The 21762-nt window shown below is 35.8% G+C and overlaps 1 protein-coding gene across 3 annotated transcripts in view; it reads left to right on the forward strand.

Moving 5' to 3' along the window:
* PTPRQ (protein tyrosine phosphatase receptor type Q) overlaps positions 1 to 21762 on the forward strand; it is a 246333-nt gene that overhangs the window by 8574 nt on the left and 215997 nt on the right. For 2 of the 3 annotated variants that reach the window (XM_077845626.1, XM_077845627.1), the window contains exons 7-15: positions 915 to 1104; positions 1211 to 1516; positions 3088 to 3363; positions 7625 to 7894; positions 13541 to 13801; positions 15404 to 15534; positions 15716 to 15845; positions 18402 to 18555; positions 18981 to 19087. In XM_077845626.1, coding sequence (XP_077701752.1) covers positions 915 to 1104; positions 1211 to 1516; positions 3088 to 3363; positions 7625 to 7894; positions 13541 to 13801; positions 15404 to 15534; positions 15716 to 15845; positions 18402 to 18555; positions 18981 to 19087 — 1825 coding nt within the window. Of the gene's footprint in view, positions 1 to 914; positions 1105 to 1210; positions 1517 to 3087; positions 3364 to 7624; positions 7895 to 13540; positions 13802 to 15403; positions 15535 to 15715; positions 15846 to 18401; positions 18556 to 18980; positions 19088 to 21762 lie in introns of those variants that run through there. The other variant, XM_077845628.1, reaches the window with a different exon arrangement.

Below are 21762 nucleotides of genomic sequence, written 5' to 3' on the forward strand. Positions count from 1 at the left end.
GTTGAGAAAGTAATCAGCCCATCCAGCCATGCTGAGTAAGTGTGAGTTTGTTATTGGACTTTGAGGATAAATACTGTGTCTTATTCATCATTGCATCCCCAGCTTCCAGTTAGGTCCTGGCACTCAGCAGGAACATGATGAATGAAAGATTAATAGTTGTGTGGTCCAATCTGCAAAGTTTATCTATCTAGGTAACTCTCATTTAGTTCTCATAGCAACTTTATGAGGCAGGCACTATCATTATTCTCATTTATAGATGAGGAGATGGAGCTCAGAAAAAATTCTGGTCACGCTGCTAACAAATGGCCCTGGCAGGTTTTGAATCTGTGTCTGACCAGTACTCTGTGCCCTAACCACTTATGCGTACTGCCTCTGAGCCTCTGTCTGTTTTCAAAGCTGCAGCACCATATACGCAATAAAGCAGATTTTTTGAGGAAACCGTATTCCTCCGTTCTGTTAGGTGGAACTGGAATGCATTATGTTAACATCTCTTAACTGTGAACATTGAGGTTGGTGATATTCACCAGTGACATCTCTTAGTAGAAAGGTACCAACAACTTCCTCTGATGCATATGACTGACTTATTTGATGACTTGAAATAAAATAACTAATACGTAATGAACAGTGGGTTTGTACTTGGCATTGTGCTGAGCCTTTACATGCACTGCCTCTTTAATCTTCAAGTTGATTTTTTTTCTCAAGTTAATTTGGCTGTAGGTTCTATTATTACAGCCATTTTATGGATTAGAAAATAAAAGCTTATTGTGAGATTCAGCAATTTTCTTGAAGTCCTATGGCTAATGGGTGGATAAAAGTGAATTGTCTCTAGCTCAGAATAACTCACGATGGATACAGATAGTTGAAGATATGACACTTTTCCTTCAAATTGGCTTAATTTGTACACCTTATTTCAGAAAGAAGGTCATCTCACGTGGACAGATGGATCATCTTTTGGCCTTAAGAAGAATGAAATCTTTTCTTTTCCACTGCTACCCAAGAATGAAACAGATTGCTATGTTTTACAGCAAAATGCAACTGGATCAAACTATTTCTTCACAAGATTTTTCTGTTATGTTCCATTGCCGTATATTTGCAGATATGACTGTAATTATTTTCATTAATATTCTTACATCATATATCTCACTTTATTATTTTAAAGATAGAATTATGATTTCTAATTACACATAATCCTCCTCTGTATTTTTTTCAGCACCTTCTCTGCAGGAAAACCTTTTGATCTATATAAAGGATGTTGGAACAACTGAAGTTGTATTTGGTTGGCATAATTTGAATGCTTGGAATAATTTGAATAAGTGGCTAAAACTGGGATATAAAATTATCATTAAATATTATTTAGATTATACAGAAGAAAAATATTTTGAAAGCATATCCCCAAATTCTACGGAAAAAAGAATTACCCAGTTGTTTCCTGGCCATACTTACAGATTTTTATTCTTTGCAATAAACGAATGGGAGGCAAAAACTATGTTAAGTTCAGTGTTCATTGTTGAAACATGTAAGTCACAAAATATCTGAAAATCTGATTTTTCAAATTAGCAGATATTTCCTGAAGATTTCGAGTTTTCTCATAATACTCTGGGATACCTCATTCTTTAACCATTTTAAATTACAGTGAATCTGTTTATGTCCTTGGCTTTCCTCTTAATCTGTAAACCCATAAGGGCAGGAATTCTATCTTATTAGTATTACAGCACCAACTAGACTAGTGCACAGCCCACAGTGAATAATCAGGACATTTTTGTGGAACTTAAGTTTTGATACATGTTAAGAGCAAGAGATAAACAGGAATGCATTGTGGATTTTGAGAGGCTTACAATGAAGAGAATTAGAAAGAAGTAAAAGTAAAAGCAAACCAAAGATAGCAAAGTGTAAAAAAATGTAAGATGCTAAATTCTCAATAACTCAGTGGTACATTTAATAAATGCTTTCTAGAATTCAGAAGATAGGTGGCAGGGGAAGAGTCATGGAGAGGAGAGGCTTAGATTCAAACTTGAAGGAAGTAAAGTACATTGTGAGCAAAAGTGTGGAGATAGGAGTTTGTGGGAAGAGTAGTTGTAGGTTAATTGGGAAAGATTTCCTCAGACATGAGGGTAAAATCCGTTCGAGTGGTTAAGAGGTACCAGATTTGGGAGTGCTGGGTGTCAGTCTCAGATGATTGGACTTGACCTTAGAGGCATTGCACATCCATTCAGACTGCAGTTTCTGAGACTTGCTTTACCTTTTACAAAACACTTTTAATGCATAATCTCACAAAGGTTGTACCTTAACTCTGGGAATAGCTATATAGAAACGAGAAGACAGCTTCAGAAAGGTTAAGTAAACTGAGTAGAGCAACATGCTTCGTTAAGCCACACAGGAATCCACAGGATGGTCTTATTTTAACTCTTGAGCTATTTCTAAAGAAAGAAAAGGAATGTGTGTACTTTGTGTGTGTGTGTGTGTGTGTGTGTGTGTGTGTGTTGGGAGGTTAGAGATGGATGTGGGTTTGAAGCTGATATGTACAAGGTGCTTTTTAAAGAAAATTAATCTAGAAGGATTAACTGGGAAAACCACTGACTGGCACTGGAGGAAATGGTTTGGAGTGGGGAAATATTTCTGCAAGAGGATGGATGCCTGAGTTCTAGTGATGACAGGAATGAAGAGTAAGTAATAGGAAGTCCCTGCTCTCTAATTTGACTAGACAGAGGAAGTAAAAGATGTGTAAGATGTGATCATGGAATTCTAGAAGTGCCCTCTTTTGGTGGTTTGTAGTAAAAATAGTGATTGAACTAATAACACCTGTCATTTTGCCAAGTGCTCTACATTCCTTACCTCATTTAATCTTCATAATAAATTTTCAAGGCAGTTGCTACTATAATTCCCATTTTACAGTCAGGAAATTGGAGGCTTGAAGGAGTAAATAATTTACTCAGAAAGTAGAGGCCTACAATGGGAAAGTTGGGATTCAAATCCAATTTTCCTTTTCTCTTCAAACTAGAGTTTTATGGAAGTACTGAGAGTTGAGAGATTACTATGCCAGACTCTATCACTAATATAAAGTTTTTTTTTATTTTTAAAATTTCCTAGGCCCGTTATCAGCTCAAAATATCACAGTTACACATGTGACCCCAACAGAAATATTTTTACACTGGAATCCTCCAGATCTTGCATCTTTTCACCATTATCTTGTGACTATTTTGAATGTGGAAAACAATAAATCAGAAGAGATGTTTGTTGAAAAACTCAACACATCAGTGAAAATCGGAGATCTCAAACCTTTCCATCATTATCTGATATATTTATTCAGTGTAGGGGAAAGAGGAACTTTAGGATGCTCTGAGAGACCTATTTCAGCCATTACAGGTAAGCATGGGCCAATTTTGCCTTTTAATAGAAAATATAAACTTCATATTTTGAAATTTATTTGGTGAAATTTAATTATGTTGATCTTTCATTGGTATGAATACAGTTAAACATTTGAGTGTTGAATCAAAATTAAGCATGGATTCTAAATACTAAATTCGTTTAGATTTACATGGACTCTTTAAACATCTGCGTTGTTCCTACCAGAGTTCCTAGAAGACGTATTTCTTATAATAGCCTTGGCTCGGAAATAAGTTATCACGAAACATGAAGATTAGTTCATCCAGTTCTTTTTAACACACTAGATCCAACAAGTAAGGTCTGCAGATTTATTCAGTTTTACTCCATTCTTGATTTTCTCACACAGTGTGATGAGTAGACCCCTAGGGGGCAGTATCATCCCAGGACTTTGGGCAAATGCACTTCTAATCATTCACCTCCTTATGGTAATTTTGAATCATTGTCTAGAAGATAATCGTTGAAGTAATCTGCCTTTTAATTAAGCAATATATATATTAAATCAACCTTTTTGGAAAGCTAAAACACTGTTGTATGAAACAATGCATAATTAAGCACGTTTTGGAGTATATCCCTATGTGTGTAATATGTTTGCACGTGTGTACTTAACATGCCTATATGCAAAGGCCTTTGGCTGAAATCCCAATCAAATCATACCAGCTAAAATTTAAACACACTAGAGCTGAGGTAGGAGAAATGGAAAACGTGCACAGCCGTAGGTCAATTAGTCTTCTACTCACTGGGAATACTAGCCATACTTTGAAAATAACAACAGTAAAAGATACTATTTAATGATTATTAAGTACAAATGCTTAATATACATGTATTCCGTGCAGCAAATCCTAAGCAAAAGTATTTTTCCAACTGGATAGTAGATAGCTGATGTTTTCTCTTCCTTGAGCTCAAAGCACCCATCAATGGGTAAATGCTTGGTTGAATCTTTCATGCTTATGAAGATGCTTTCTTTTTCTTATTATATATGTTTCACGTGTACAACATAATTCAGCATCTGTGTGCACAACAAAATGATCACTCAAAATTCTAGTTGCCATCCATCATGCTATGACTGACCCCCTTCGTCCTTTTTGTCCACTCTCCAACCCAGATCCTCTCTGGTAACCATAGATCTCTTCTCTTTAAGAGGCTTCCATTTTTAACCGACAGGGAGACTAGGAGGATTTCTCACAGATTTATTCATTTTGAAGTTGAATTAAAAATCTCCCATGGCATGTAGCTATTTAACAGGGGGACAAGAGGAAGGTATGTGTGTGTCTACACTTTTAATTTTGGGGTCATTTGCTCTGTATATTAACTATAAGCTGACACAGGAGTGCCTATGTAGGAAAAGAGCACACATCCAGTGCTCTTTTACTCTCCTAAGGTGAAAGCAATATTCTTTTTTTTTTACTCGTTATTCACCCAATAAATTATTTTTTAGTATCAGGAACTGAAAAATAGGTACTATAGATGCAAGGGTTTATAATAGGCACCAGAGATGCAAAGGTGAATAAAACCTAGCTTCTGCCTTTAAAGGGCTTATATATTAATAGAGTGAGACAAGTAAGTTAAAAAAAAAAAAACAATGATCATGCTATATTATAGTTACTACAAGGGTTATGCTCTGGGTAGTATGGGAATATACAAAGGGATCAATTAATCCAGAAGTCTTCTGGTGGAGTCATATATTGCTTCAGGAGTTAACCAGGAGAACAGGAGTTAGCCAGGAGGTAAGAGGATGCTGTAAGTAGGACAAACAATAAGTGCACAGGCAGACAGGATCAAAGAAGAGGCATCTATGTAGGCATAGGTGGGAAAGCCAGACAAGGCTTTTAGAAGGGGCTGACATTTGAACATTAGCAAATCACAATTAATCTGACAAGACAAGAATATAGGGGGCATGTAGAGAGTCTAGAAAATATAGGCAAAGCGCAGAATGTGAAGAGCCTTCATACATTTTAAGGAGAATATTTTATTCAGTAAAATTTAACTTTTGGGGAGCCTTTTGAGAATGTGGAAAATTAATGGACCCTCTCCCATGAAAATGCATGTGCATGCACAGAAATCCCTTTATCAGAGACTCACCAAATCTCTTTTCCTCAATCTCTGCTTATGAGTGGCATTCAGTAGATTTCATCCTCCACTATAGTAAATATTTGTAAGTTTTGCAGCTATACAAATTGTTTCCCCTTGGAATCCTGTGGACAGTTTGTTTAATTGTACTATTCTAGCATTCTCTAATAGTTTTACATAAGTAATTAATTTCAATGCCTAGAGTCAGACCAGCTAGAATTTTGTGAAGTTATATAGGATCGACAGATTATGGATCTGACCCAGAGTGATATTTTCCTGAAAACTTAAAGTCTGGTGTTCTATTGTGTTGATAGGAAATGAATCTCAAAACAGAAGAAAAGTCAAGTTATAGTTTCTGGGAACCAAATAATGATGAAAATCATGGAGAATTCTTTAAAGGTTAAGTAAAGTGTAACTACTACATAGTTCAAAATTACGTTATTACTCTTGGACATGAACTAAGGATTGATCTTTGTGTTAGCGGACTGTAAAAAGTTTAGAGGAAGCATATAACACAGGATAAATAATTAAGATGAAGAGGAGGATGTTACTATTTCCAAAGAATTGTATAGTATTAAAAGTCACAAGGCTTAATAGTCAAGTAAATTGTGTAAAGAGATAAGCCAAAGTATTTTCTTCCGTTATTATGATAGAATATCAATAGCGTTCTCTGATTTTTTTTCTGTAAAAATAGAAAGCACAATCTGATAATACCCTATTTCCAAATGAATATCATACCCTTCAGAAATTAGAAAAGTAGTTCAAAGTTGCAACTATTTCTATGATAAATACCAGACCCAAAGCTTTAAAAAAAAAGCCAACTATATGTTAATAACTCCCAAGTTTGTATCTTTAGTCCCCAGGCCTTACTCCTGAACTTCAGAGCTATGTATGTTTACTCAGTAATATGTCTCATTTGGATATCTAATAGACACTGTAAATCCAACATATCCAAAATAGAAGGACAGATGTTTCCACCCAAATCTGCTGTACCTATAGCCCTGTCAGGTAAATTCATGACCCTTCCATTCATCCAGTTGTTTAGGTCAAAAACCTTGAAGGTATCCTTGACTCTTCTGTTTTTCTTCAGTCTATACCCAAGCTATCAGGAAATCCTGTTGTTTTTATCTTTGCAATAAATCTAGAATCCCAATATTTGTCCCTACTTCCCCATCCAGGCCACCACTCTCTCTTGCGAAGAGTCCTGGGCTTGCCTCCTCTGTTTTAACCAGTGGCCCTCTCTGTAGTTGGTTATTAACATGGTAGCCCAAGTGATTCTTTAAAATTTAGGAGAGATCATGCTTCTGCATGTAACTGTAGTTGCTACCTGTTTTGTTCAAAATAAAAGCCCGTGAAGCCTCTGGGTCTCTGTTAACCCCTGGCCTCATCCTACTACTTTCTCCTTTCACTCTGGTTTTCTTTCTGTGTTTGAAGATACCAAGTAAACTCCCATCATGTAAAAGCTTTTGCTTTAGCTGTTTTTTTTCCCCCTGCCTGGAAAGCTTTTCTTCCAGATATTGCATGTCTAACTTTCTTAGCTTCTTTCAAGTACTTTGCTCAAAATCTCATCTTTTCAAAGACACCTGCCCTGGATTCCCTATTTAATACCCCAACTTCTTCCCTACAGCTACCTCATTCCTGGTGTCCTTAACCTTAGCCTACTTTTTCTTTTTTTTTCTTAACACTATCATGTCTAAAGTACTATATCATCTACACATTTGTTATATATAATTGTTTATTGTGTATTTCCACCCATTACAATATAAAATGCATAAGGCAGTGACCTTTGTTATTTTTCGTTGATGCCCCTTATATGCCTAGGTGAGTGAGTGCCGGGTTCATAGTAGGTGCCCTTCCGCATCTGATGAAAAAATGAGTAATCTTGGCAATGGGAACATTACTCTGATGGAACTCTCAAAAATCTGAAGAATTTGCTAAAGACTTTCTAGTTTTCCTTGATGTATATAATGTGCTTAATCTTGTTGACAAATCTTGCATAAATAATAAGATATTTTTCCCTAAAATTGAATCAATTTCAAGTCATGATGATGTAGGGATTTGCTTAATTTACTTTAAACATGAACCAATATTGGATTAAGACATTTTTACTCCACAGCAAGAGTAATGCTAAAGTAAACTTAGATATATGTATCTATTTATCTTTTTCTTTAAGGTATTAATCCTCCTCAGAAAGTTCATGCTAACCCTGAAGATGTAGGAGAGGACAGTATAATTCTTCAGTGGGAATCCCCACAAGATGGCCACGAGGTCTATATTCAAATCAGACCTGTATCGGATACAAGAGAAGTCATGAAGCTTTTTGTAAAGGAGGCTAATAGATTCAAGTTTGATAATTTAACCCCTGGAATGACATATGACATTGGAATGGCAACAGTGATGAATGGGAACTTGAGTGAGCTGGTAACTATTCAACAAACTCTAAGTGAGAATCAAATATTTTTCATTCATAACAGATATCTGCCAATTTGGGGATATTGTAGAATATTCCGACACACCCCTCTGGTCACCGGTTTTACCTTTCTAAGTAGATTGTTGATATGGTTATCTAATGGTTGTCCAGGACCTGGAGTGGCTTGCATTCGTCTACTGAAAATGCTTAATGCTTGAATAAATGCAGCATTGTTTATGATTAGAAACTTCACTCTAAAGCCACACTATCTAGCTTTGAATCTGGGCTCAACTAGTTGAGTGTCCCCAGGCAATGTACTCTTTTTATGCCTCCATTTATCCATTTGTAAAAGGAGAGAAAATATGAGTATTTAGTTCATGGATTTTCTTGAGAATAGCTGATTTAGTAAAGGTAGGGACTTAGAACAGTGCCTGACACATAGCTTTATGAATGTTTGTAATTATTATCCTATTGACAAAGGCATGCTGTTGTAGCACACTGAAACAAAATATTGACAGTATTTAAAAGGTTTAGGACCAAACCAACAGCAAATCTCTATATTCTTTATCAAATAAGATTAATTCACTCAATAGATAATCATTGAAAATCTATTAAGGAAGGAGAAGGAAAAGAAATAAGTAAATAAATAATATTTATGGATATTTATAAATCATGCTAAACATTAGGAGGGAAAAAAGCAAAGTGATGTGATGCAAAGAGTAACTGAAGAGGAGTGGGTGGTTCTAGTATAGATGGACTGTAATGGACATTGCATTTGAATGGAGGCCTAATAGATGAGAAGGAGCCATAGTGCAATCGGAAGGAGGAAGGGTACTTCAGACGTGAACTCCTAGCGTAAAGACACAAAGGCTGTAAAACAGGGAATAGGTTGGTGTATCTAAGAACAAAAAGGCCGGATCACATGGCATCTAATGAAGAGGGAAAAAGGGAATACGCAATGATATTGGAGAGGTATTCAGGGGTTAGTTCACATAGAGCTTGTATGCTGTGCTTTTGAGTCTGTTTTTTAGGGCAATGGGAAGTCACTGAAGGTTTCTTACAGGAGAGTGATGGTGTGATCTGTGTTACAAAAATTTCTCTCTGTGCAAAGAGTGATTTGTAAAGGGCCAGAAATGGAAGTAGGGCAACTGGGTAAGAGACTGTTGTGGAATTTAGGCAAAAGATTATGGCAGACAAGGGTAGGAAGGGTGCCGATGGAAAATAGTAGATATATTTTATAGTATGGGCATAGGAAGTCTGAGCTTTGGTGATGGACTGCATGTGAAGAATAAAGGAAGGGGGGGCACCTAGGGTTTTGACTTCTAGCCCATTTAGGTAGAAGGAGGTAACTCTGAGGAAGGAAAGAACATTGGACCCCACAGGGCCTTTTTTCTGACAATAGGGCAGCCTGATGGAAAAAAAGACCTGGTCCAAAAAATGATGAACCAGTAATGTCCTCACACAAGTAACATCAAATCTTCCCACTTTGTCCTCCAAAGACTAAAACTAAATTTGTATATAGTGCTTTCATACTTAAATTTCTGAGAAAACATGCCTGAAAATAATTATCATAGGAAAAAGTTAAGAAAAAGAAAGCACCTGAAAAAAAAGATTATCCTAAAAAGAATTATTTCATGCCCATCAAACAACCCAAACACTTTTACTGGCATAATGGAAGTACTAAAATTAAAATTCATAGATGGGAAATGAACTGTAACCAGCAATTAGCACTAGAGGTTAAAGTGTCCCCATAGTGCCTTGGGGCCTAAGTTTTCTCTCTGAAAATTTAGATCATTGAATATATTTTTAAATTAACTTCCAGCTCTAAAGTCCTATCTTTTTTTTTTTTTTTTGAGTCCAGGTAACTCAGCGTATTGCAACCTCTCTGTTATCTAAAATATAAAAACTTTATGTCCCTTTCTAGAAAATGAGCTTCTTTGAAATCATACTCAGCCTTTTATCTTCAGGTGTAAGCACAGTTCTTGACTCTGTTTCGCTCAAACACTTATTTGTAAAATGCTCTCCAGCATAGAAACTGAAACATGATTAACATACATAAATTCTAGGAAAGTGATAGAATTTGGGGGTTTGAAGTTAGGACAGAGATCTTGCAATGCTTCACCTGATATGCAATTCCTAGCATAGTGCCTCTGATCATTTTGTAGTGCTTTTTTAATTGTCATCTATTGTAAGGCATGTCTGTTTTCCAGAAGCATCACAGAACAAACCTACTCCCTGATTCACGTGAAAGAACTTCACTTGTTCGGAAATTGCCATTAGGTGTTGCTGGTTTCTATAGTTTCTTTCTTTCTGGTAAATTATCTTTAGCTCCTTGAAGCATATCACCATTACTTATCATTCTATGGGCTTTTCTCTTCAGTTCTAAACATGAGAGGCTATGGAATTATTTATCATTTTTATTTGTCTCAGATGATGAAACAAATATTACCCTATCCCAAGGTGCATAGATAAAAACTAATTCTCTGTATGCATTCATTCAACAAACATTTGATAACTGCTGTTTATCATGTCCCGTTTCTCTCTTCCATGAACTTTGAGACAGTTAAGCACAGAGGGACATTTACCTTCTAATGACCTTTTGTAGACACATGGAAGAAAATAAAACTTACATGTTCATTGATTTCCCTTTTCCTATTGAAGCATATTTGTCCATCTCTCTAAAGCATCCTGAAAATAACCAGCAAAACTTGACTTCCAGTTATGATTGTGCTGCACCTGAACCATTACATGTGACTTTTAGGAGAAGGCAGTCCTTAGGAACACAGACCTTGGAACTGGATTGCCTTGTATGAAATTCCAACTCCATGATTATCAGCTTACATCCACTGGGAAGTCCCTCAACCTTTAATGGCCCTCAGTTTCCTTCTCTCTAAAATGGGAATGATAATAGTCTTATCTACAGTATGAAATTAATGAAATTTAAGGGCTCAGATCCCAAGCAAGCACTATGAGAGTGTTTGGTGTTGTGATGATTTTTATTTCTCAGTAGGACTAGACTGGTTGGTGGCTTTGAGGAACAATGAGCATCCCTAGTGTTTCAACCATAGGAAAGCCATTTCAGTTGCCTTTGTAGTCTCTCATTGTTGGAGGAATTAACTGTACTCCTTTCCTTGAGGGAAAGAGAGCTAGTATCTGAGTTTCCTTTCTTCTTTCCTAGTATAGAAGAATAAATTTAAAGATAGCCTGGAAATCTCTGAGACCTTGTTCTCCCTTGCCTATACTAAAGCCTTTGAATCTGGCCCTGTTCCATTTGTCTTATATTGAAAAAACCTCATACAGCCCCCAAGGATACCACTTCTTTTGAAAAATCTTTTTTAGGAAAATGGGTGAAGATAAAGGTCACAATCACCAAAGTAGAAACACCTAGAAATCTCCAGAATATGGCTATACCTCTCTCTCTCTCTCTCTCTGTCTCTCTCTCTCTCTCTTTTTTAAGTGACACCTTCTCTTACTTGAGTTTCCAGAGGTTCAGGATATAGTTTTGAAGAAAAGAAAGAACTTTGTCTCATTCTACACCTTTATAGCCTTGGTGTTCATCTGCTTTGATAGGTCATTATATTGATGCCATTGGTCCTAATTCCCTGAACAGGTGGAACTGATGAAAAGCCCCACATTTACCCACTATAGAGAATGTCACAGACTCTATACACTTTTAGAAACTAAATTAGGTAATGCCTATTTAAAGCATTGTCTCTCCTTAGAAAATATCTTCAGCGCCTAGGAACATGGAAGTGAACTGTTTCCATGACTACACTGGTCACTTATTTCCAATCTCCAGATATTTAATTTCTACTCAGGCATATTTAGAAGCTCTCAGATCATTGCTCACACATTCAGATGGGTTGGATACTTGTGGGATATCATACTAGCCTTGGAAAAACCATACTTAGTGTAAGAGCTTTGTAACTGAAGAGAGCTGTAAGGAATTTAAAGAGGAAGCCCACAAAAAAATTAGTGATGACAGAAAAAGGAAAGTTAATATAACGGGAAAAGGAAAAACATAGTAAAAGTGCTTTGAAACCCAATTATATGCCATATGGTATTTGTTATGGTTAATATATTGAACATTTCCTTGTAACTACCCTTTTTCGAAGGCAAGGAAAGTTATATGTTACAAATGAATGAATTAATAGAGATACTGCATAGATTTTATGTTCTAGAATGCTAATTATAGGTATTTGTTTAAATCCTTTTACACAGTACTGGCTCTGGGTAAACTGGAGGAATCACATTATCAAATACAGTGTCATTGACTTAGAACAAGTTTCATTACATCAAACCAGATGTCACAAAGAAAACTGAAAAACAAACTATGTCTAATTATTCTCTGGAGGAAAAAAATATTTCTTCAGAATGTCTATCTTAGAAGAAGATACCTCCTTGGAAGAAAGACAGATCTAAGGATATGCTGGGTAGTATTTCAATAACCCACAAATTAAATTGAAATTAAAATTGACCTGAGGAAAAAAATAATGTGAATAGAAATCATCTAAAATTTCAAATCTGCTCTAAATAGTACAGTGGAGGATTGCAGTACAAGAAAGCTCTCACGTAGAGGTCAGCGAGAGTGTGAAATGTAAGAGAATCCTTCCTCTCAACTGTTGCCAGGACTGTGCTCCTAAAAATGAAACGAAATGTCTGTTCAAAATCCCTGTGCCTACATGATCAAGTCTGACCTCCATAGCCTGGCATGCAAAGCCTCTCGTAGACAGCACCCAGCCTCAGAGGTGGCCTTGCATGCCTGGTCCCTGTTCCTCACACATACCCCAGGCTTTACCCACCCTGAGCACCTGCCATGTGCCTGCAACTAAGTGCTTTGGGTATAAATACAGTCTCTCATTGAGTCATCACAAGGATCTTACAAAGTAGATCCTTGTCTCCTTCCCACTTCAGGGATGAGGAAACTGAGGCATGGAATGACGTAGTAGCTTGCCGAAGATTAGTAACTGGTTGCCCAAGACTGGTGATTAGTAACTTGCTCTGCTAGTAAACAGCTGAAAGAGCTTGCTATTCCCTGAATACACGAGGACGATGACGCCCTTTGTGGTTTCCATGCCTCCCTCATGGTTTTCTCTTTGTCTGTAATTCCCTTCTTGTCCCCTCTCCCCACCACACACTCCTTCTGGCAAACTTGTACTTTAAGGTGCAGATTAAACATCATAGACTCTGGAAGCCTTCTCCAATGATCTCTGCTAGAATTGTTTTTTTCCTCTATTCCCAACAGCTTGTGTTCACATTACCAGCTCCATCCACTTGGGATTCTGGGTAGTGATTTGTGTATCTGTTTCTTGAGATTGGGAACTCTGAACGCAGGAATCTGGCCTTATTTCAGAACTCCTCCTAGTATATAGGTTTACAACGCATTTGCTTAATAAATAGACCAAAAGTTTAAAAAAATCAGAACCTCTTAGATTCTTGTATTTTTGAAACTATGATGGAGAATCAAAAAATGAAACTTAATCAGGTACTTTCAGTATATGTGTACATACAGTCTATCAGAATGTCCACCTTATTTTTCTGTCTAATACTGACATAGTAGACATAAATTTGCACAGGCATTTATTATTTTCACATATTCTAGAACATGCCAGACAATAGAGAGAATGTCTTTGAAATAAAAAAAAAAACCCACTAACTATGAATCTTTTTATCTTTCAGAGCCCAAGCCAGTCCAGATTGTCATCCCATATGAAAGTCATAGCACCTCTGTAATCTTATTTGTTCAAATGCCTGATATTGGAGTGTTTGATGGCATACATATTGCAATCGAAGGAGGGCCAAATATAACTAAGCTCTTGAAACATGACAATAAAATAACTGTTGGCAATTTAACCCCAGGCACGGAGTATAATTTCTTTGTTTCCATCACCAGTGGGACTAAATTAAGTAATATGTATTACGTGCCTGCAGTAAAAACATGTAAGTGTTTGGGACTTACATAAATTTTTTCTTGATTTTGATTTTGTGTACAATTTTGTATTAGTAGGCTACATTCACTTCAATGCAGTTATCTTCAGAGATCTTTTAAAATAATCAAATACCTTACTGCTAAGCCTGGTCTTTCACTGCCCAAGTATAGAGAAAGAGCTAACTTTATGTAAAACTGAGAAGTCATGAAATTTTTAAATCTATCCATTAACAAAAAATGTACTTGCATATTAATCAGGACTTACAATGATTTATTTGAAGAGTGAGGAATGTGAATAATTTTAGGCAAATTATGAGAATTAGGTTATATTGTTTGTCTACAGACACTTAATGGTGTGTCTCAAAGCATAATCTTAGCATGTGTTTCCTCTCTCCATGCTGCCCTTTGTCTGGAAGGAGCCAGTATATATTTTACTCACTTCTTTGAATATTTAAAATTAGTATGTGTTATAATTGTTCATACCAGTACTTACATTTTGAATTTCAATCAACTTTGATTCATCTTTTCTTTAAGTCACTCCCAAATTCTACAAATATTCATTCTGAACATTGAGACACATGACATTTATCATTTATTTATATTGACCCAGGAGATATAGAAATGAATGGCACAGAGTAATAAATGCCATACAAAAATCATATGCACTCTAAAATATGTTATAATTTTGATTATAACATATCTAGGTTCATGTTTTGCTCTTTCTGTCTATGAATATTCACATATTATTATACCACCACATGTCTTCTTCCTCCCAAATTGTAGTCTTAACATTCATGTTTAAGCTCAAGTTTTCATAAAATACTCCCAAACTGATATCACCGATCACATTATTGTAATAGTATTTTAGCATATTTAAAATCAATTTAGTACGTTTACACTTTATTTTTGCTTGCAATTTTTATATACTTTTTATATATGTATTCTGTCTCTTCCCTATATTATAAATCATAAGGGCAGCATTATATTTGGCAGTTCTTGTCTTTAAAAATAATTAGTATTTTATCATCTAAATATGTCAATATTGTGATATAAGTAGCAAAATATATCGATATATAAGATGATGGTCTAAAGCTGTAATTTTTTTCTGAAAATTTCTTTTTCTTTATGCTGAATGGGATCTTTAAAATAGAAAACATAACCATTAGAATTCATCAGATAAAATTTGATTTTGGCTTTAGCAAATATTTGATACAAAGAAGATTCTTTTACTCCCTTGTTCTGTATTTCATGTTTCTCTCTGTTGTCTTTTTAACTTATGGTAATAGTTTCAGAAAGCTTTAATCTCTTTTTCTTCTTTTAAATATTATGCATTTGCTACTGTGAGTTTGTTGCTGTGTAGCTTTTGCTGCAAAACCAAGTTAGCTCCTTGTTATGGTGTTTGCAATGACTCTGAGTATTGCAACTGATTATTATATTTGATAAACTGTCATGTATGTGTGAACAACTATTTTAAATTCGGATACAGAGAGGGTTGATTAATAAACTTTATGGTTCTTTTCTTGCATTGTGGGTTTTTTTTTTCCCCTTTAAAGGGATATAGATTAAAAGAAAACATATAAGGAGAATTTAAATGTGTTGTGTGTTTGGGGTAGGTCTGGAAGCACCATCAAATATCCATGAGGGCAAAGTAACAGACTCTTCCATAGAAATTCTCTGGAATCGAGCTGATGGGAATTTTCAGCATTATGAAATCACATGCATGAACTGTACTGCTGCTTTCATGGTATGTTACAAGCGGCTCTTGGAAGCATTAAACTTGAATCTTTCATGCTGAATCCAATATTACTGCATTCTTACATTAGATAGTAGTGAAACTAAATAGCCCCCATGCTTATTTGGTTGTGTTGAATCGTGAAACATTTTTAAAATGGACGCTTGCTAATTTACTTCTTTTGGATTAATAGGTCCAGAAGGTAGTTCAAGAAGCAGCAACATTCTCTAACCTGGATCCTGCCACAGTGTACACTTTCTCAATTCGCACTGAAAAAGAAGGTTTTAAAGACAGCACTCCTCATATAAAAGAAATACAGACAGGTACAGCCTGTGTAATAAGCACTTTAGGGTATTATTCAGCGTTCAAGTATTTATTTCATTCTTTAGGGAAGATTTTTTTTTTTCTTTAGGGAAGATTTAGTAAATAGTTTATTCTTCCCAGATTTTCTTTAGGGGCAGGCAGTGTCTTCTCTTGTCTCTTTTTTCTGTTTCCCCGTATCTGGGTTAAAATAACCTCTTTTGTACATGCCTTGCCAGGCAGTAGAGTGGCTAATTGCCTGGGACCTGGCCAGATTTTCCATTTGTGATTTAATTTCTTCATTGTTCAGTTAAGCAGACAATGAAGTGACATTTCCTCAGTGTTAGCAACTTACTCCCCATGGCAGATGGTGGTTATTCCATGCTAGTCACACGAAATACGGGATGATTGGGAAGAATGTGGACAAAATGTGTACATTTTCATATCTAAGTGACGTAAAATTTTCAACTACTCTACTAATGTAGATATTTTAGTGATTCTCGACGCTGATGCTATGGAAACATTGATTTATGTGTTTAGAAACTGGTCATGTCTGATATTCTTTTACTATTAACACAGACTGAAACTGGGAGAGAATATCTTGGCAGTTTTGTTCCTTTCTTATACATGGAAGAATTTTAGATACAAAATATATATTATACACTATTTCATTTACTTTTTTTCCTTGGGAAACAAGGGAAGCATTGCATATTTTTTAAAAAGATTTTATTTATTTATTTATTCATGAGAGAGAGAGAGAGAGAGACAGAGACAGAGACAGAGACAGAGACACAGACAGAGGGAGAAGTAGGCTCCACGCCAGGAGCCCGATGCGGGGCTTTATCCCGGGACTCCAGGATCGCGCCCTGGGCCAAAGGCAGGCACCAAACCTCTGAGCCACCCAGGGATCCCTGACATTGCATATTTAGATTACAATGATTTTTCCTGCTGAAATAGAACCTTGTCATTGTTTGGTATTTAATTGGAATGAGTCCTACAAGAATCATTAAATATTTTTGAGATTGGTGGTTTTGGAGGAAAAATAGTTTTCTCTCTACCTTTCTAGGTCCTTGACTGAGACACCTCAATCCGCCTAGGACTGATTGACAGGAGAGAAATAAAAACAAAAATTTAAAAACATGTATAATCCGTGCATACATGGGAGAGACCCAGGGAATACGAGAAACTCTCTGAAATGGCCTAAACCACCACTTTAAATACTATCTCCAGAAAATGTTGAGGGGGGATAAGGGAGCCAATTATGGGAGGCTACCAGGAAAGCACAGTAAACAAATGTAAGATTGTTATGCAGATTTAGATCTATCTTCTCCATTGATAAGAGTTTTTTAATTATTTAATAAATTTATTTTTTATTGGTGTTCAATTTGTCAACATACAGAATAATACCCGTCAAGTGCCCACCTCAGTGCTCGCCACCCAGTCACCCCCACCCCCTGCCCACCTCCCCTTCCACCACCCCTAGTTCGTTTCCTAGAGTTAGGAGTCTTTCATGTTCTGTCTCCCTTTCTGATATGTCCCACTTATTTTTTCTCCTTTTCCCTTTATTCCCTTTCACTATTTTTTATATTCCCCAAATGAATGAGACCATATAATTTTTGTCCTTCTCTGATTGACTTATTTCACTCAGCATAATACCCTCCAGGTCCACACGTCGAAGCAAATGGTGGGTATTTGTCATTTCTAATGGCTGAGAAATATTCTAGAGATTTAGTTAGACTTCTCTGCCCAGTAGAGGGAGACACTCTTATGAATAGAGATTTCCCTTATAATTGTAAAATGTCTCTTACAAAAGGTAATTTTACACATTTCTTCTCCCTTCCCTTATATTCCCTTTCACTATTATTTATATTCCCCAAATGAATGAGAACATATAATGTTTGTCCTTCTTCGACTGATTTACTTCACTCAGCATAATACCCTCCAGTTATGTGTGGGAAATATCAGAAAGGGAGACAGAACGTAAAGACTGCTAACTCTGGGAAACGAACTAGGGGTGGTAGAAGGGGAGGAGGGCGGGGGGTGGGAGTGAATGGGTGACGGGCACTGGGGGTTATTCTGTATGTTAGTAAATTGAACACCAATAAAAAATAAATTAAAAAAAAGAAAAAAAACAAAAAAAAAACAAAAGGTAATTTTACTCAGTTTTCAGAGTTTCTCCTGTGTCTGCATTTCTTAAAAATAACCAGCTCAAAATAATCCTTATGCCGAAGAGGAGTATTTTGGGGCGGCATATTCTGCTCCTCTTCAGTGGTTGCGCAAGACCAAGATATAATCTCTCCCTACATTTCTGAGGCAACGAAATATTGGTTACAGTACTACAATAACGCCTATTGGCTCCATTTTAAAGTTTAAAATGATTCTTGCTAGGGTTTTTTTTTTTTTCTCTTATTTTGACTTTTAGCTTTTCATATGTACCAGGAAGAATGAAAGGAATGTCTTGGTTACCCTCAGAGTTTGCAGAAAGTAAAACAGATCTTGAGAGTGTTTCAAGGCTGTGGTAGAGCAGGTGCTTTGTGCAGTAGAAAATGTTATTTTATGTGTTTGTTTTAATGATATAGCCCCAAGTGCAGCTGAATTTATGAACCATAGTAGAAACTCCAGTGCAATAACTGTTAGCTGGCCATCAGCTAGAAGTCTTCTGGATGGATACATCATTTCAATATCCAGCAAAAGCTTAATGAAAGAGGAAGTCCTCCTGTCTTCCACACAAAGGTATGAAAATATTGAGAAAAGAAATGGAGTCAAGTTACATGGAACACGAGATTAACATTTTATATATACATTTTTGAAAAGCTATATTAGTGACTTAATATAAACAGAAATTAGAAAACATTGTAAAAACATTTGGGCTGCAGTGTGATTAGAATAACTGAGTCAGATGTAGAGTAACAGATCCTTTCTGCATATAATAATGAATTAATTCAAAATATCTCATTTTTTACTTAAATTAATTTCTCTGCGTAAGAAGCTATGATTTCTCATTAACTATTTGTGCTGGAGCATAGCAGATTGACAGTAAAAATACCACAAGACTTATATATAAAATTCTTTCTATAGACAGGGTGAGAAGATGGGAGTTTTCCAAATGTTTCTGAGCTGAACATTTTAATATGTGACTTTTTTTTTTTAACGTGTAGGACCTTCACATTTAATAGCCTTGCTTCAGGGACTGACTTTTTAATTAGCATTATAACTACCAAGGGACTGAAGAGAAGCCATCCTACTGTCCTCATGGTTAGCACTTGTAAGTTTATTTTATATTTAATTGACTTTTCATGTGTAAAAAAGATTGGAAATGGTTGTGTTTAAAGCCAATATCTAATTAAAAATGAATGAAAATGTAAGTGGTTTATGGCATGCTTGAAAAGAAGGAGCACTGCATTTATTTGGAGAACGCCTGAATTATATTCCTGCCTCTATCACTTATTAGTTATGTGACCTTGGGCAGAACTATTAAGTTTTCACTTAGAAAATGAGAATAATTATTCCTGCCTATGTACAAAATCTTGTTACTAAATTCCAAACACAGAGCTCTTTGTGCAAGTGCCAAGTACTCTAAACCTCAAGATATTATTGTCATGAGACACTCAATATTTTTTCTATTATTTTGACTGTATTTAACATTTTATGAAACACAAAACAACACTTGGAATATGACAAAGTATATAGCACTGCCTTTTTTTTTTAAATTGCATTATTTGGGTTCAATTTGCCTCTTCTGACCTTATTAGCATCCCTTACACGTATGCCTGCCCTGAACATGTGCAGTGTTTCCAAGAAGCCCTTTCACTTGGGCCCAGCCACATGCACCTGTCCTCAAAGACCAGTGTTCCATCAGTGTGAGAGGAGGCTCAATGTCAGAATTCACAGTGTGGAGGAAGAGAAAGCACTAGAAAATGGGTGACAGTCAAATCGATTCCTGGAAAATATGCTAAAATGTCTGACCAGTTACGAATCACCAGCATGGTATTATGTGCTTACATCACCGTATTGAATCTACCCAGGCTACCTCAGATGTAGGTTAAGGCTTAGAGGTATAGAGGTATTCATAACTCATCACTGAGGGTGAGATTTTTAACCCAGTGTCTAACACTAAAACTGATATGACACTCTGCTCCCTCTCCTAAAGACCATTCGAGGAAATGTCAGAAATAATGAGAAACAGCTTCATTTTTAAAATTGGATTTAAAAAATTTATAAGTGAAAATTTCTTTGCTGCTTTCATTGGGGCTGTATCATTATCAGGTCACCATCACCGTCATTGTTATTGTTGTCATCATCAAATAGAGTGCCTGTTGTTTGTCAGAGATTTTGCAAAATATTTTCTATACTTCATATCACAATTCTGAATGGCGACTTTTATTCTATGGATCCTAATGAGATGCATATGTTTACCTTTCTTATAAATGAGGAAACTGAGGCTTAGAGAATTTTAGTAGCTTATACAAGATAACAAAGATTTGAACTTGGGTTTCCCTGACATCAGATTTTACCCTTGTAACCACTATGCTTCACTAGAAAGGCTGCTACATCATAGGAAGGACACTACCCATTCTTGGCTCTGTGACTTTGTATGAATCCTGATTCTATTTGGACCTCAAGATCTTCATTTCTACTCTGGGTTTCATAATACTTTCATATTTTATGACCTTGCTTTGGCTGTGTTTTCCAAGACAAGGCTGGCAATTATTTTCCCCCATCTTTTCCACTTTACTATTTGACTTTTACCTTCTACTGCATAATAATAATTTTTGACCTTCCTGTACCTCCTTTTTCCGCAAGCCACCTCAACTCCATTTGGAGGTAGATGGAATATTAATAAATGTATAAAATAGAGCTAAAATATATTATGGTAATTTGGAAGCATAATAAATTGATTCCAGTTAGAAGGGAATATGCATCACAGAAAAAATAAAAAGGATAGTGAATCAGTGACTCAGGTTTAAATCTACCACTGAACTGCATTCTAATAAACTTAAATCAATATGTAAGTAGGACAAAAAAAAATCTCATGCAAAATTTGAATTTTACAGATGAAATTATTCCAATAAAATATTAATATTATGTTTCTCTCAGTTAAAGCAATGCAATATGAAAATTTTTAATATGTATTAGAAATAGAGTTATGTTATCAATTTGAAGAATAAAATTCAAGAATCTTCTCAGATACAATATTTAAAGGGAAAAGGAATTTGTGAAATTAAGGCAAGGAGGATAGAGTGATCTCTTACTTTATGTAGTGCATAAAATTGTAAGTTAAAAATCCCAGTTGTAATGACTTTATACTGAATTCTGCTATGAGAAAAAGTTAAAATCCATAGTTTGCATAATTTTATTGTGTGAAGAGGCTTTCTAGAAAATTGTTTTGTCCTTTCCATTGCAGAGTTGAGGAGACTGAGATTCAGGGTAGATAATTTATGCAAGATCACATAAGGCTAAAACGGACTGGAAAAACCCCATATCCTAGGACTCTTCCATAGTGTGACAGTCAAGGTTTTTTTTTTAAAAAATTATTTAAATTCAATTTAATTAACATATACTGTATTATTAGTTGCAGGGATAGAATTAAATGATTCATCATTTGCAAGTAATATGCAGTGTTCCTTATATCAGGGCCCTCCTTAGTGACCATCACCCAATTACCCCTTCCCCGCACCTCCCCTCCAGTAACCCTCCGTTTGTTTCCTAGAGTTCGTTGTCCCTTTTGGTTTGGCTCCCTCTCTTTTTCATCTTATTTTTCCTTCCCTTCCCCTATGTTCATCTGTTTTGTTTCTTAAATGCCATATATGAGAGAAATCATATGGTACTTATCTTTCTCTGATTTATTTCACTTAGCATAATACCCCTGTAGTTATATCCACATCATTGCAAATGGCAAGATTCCATTCTTTTTGATGGCTAATATTCTTCTGTGTGTGT

The sequence above is a fragment of the Canis aureus genome, chromosome 13, assembly GCF_053574225.1.
Source record: "Canis aureus isolate CA01 chromosome 13, VMU_Caureus_v.1.0, whole genome shotgun sequence".
In the NCBI taxonomy this organism is placed as follows: Eukaryota; Metazoa; Chordata; class Mammalia; order Carnivora; family Canidae; genus Canis; species Canis aureus.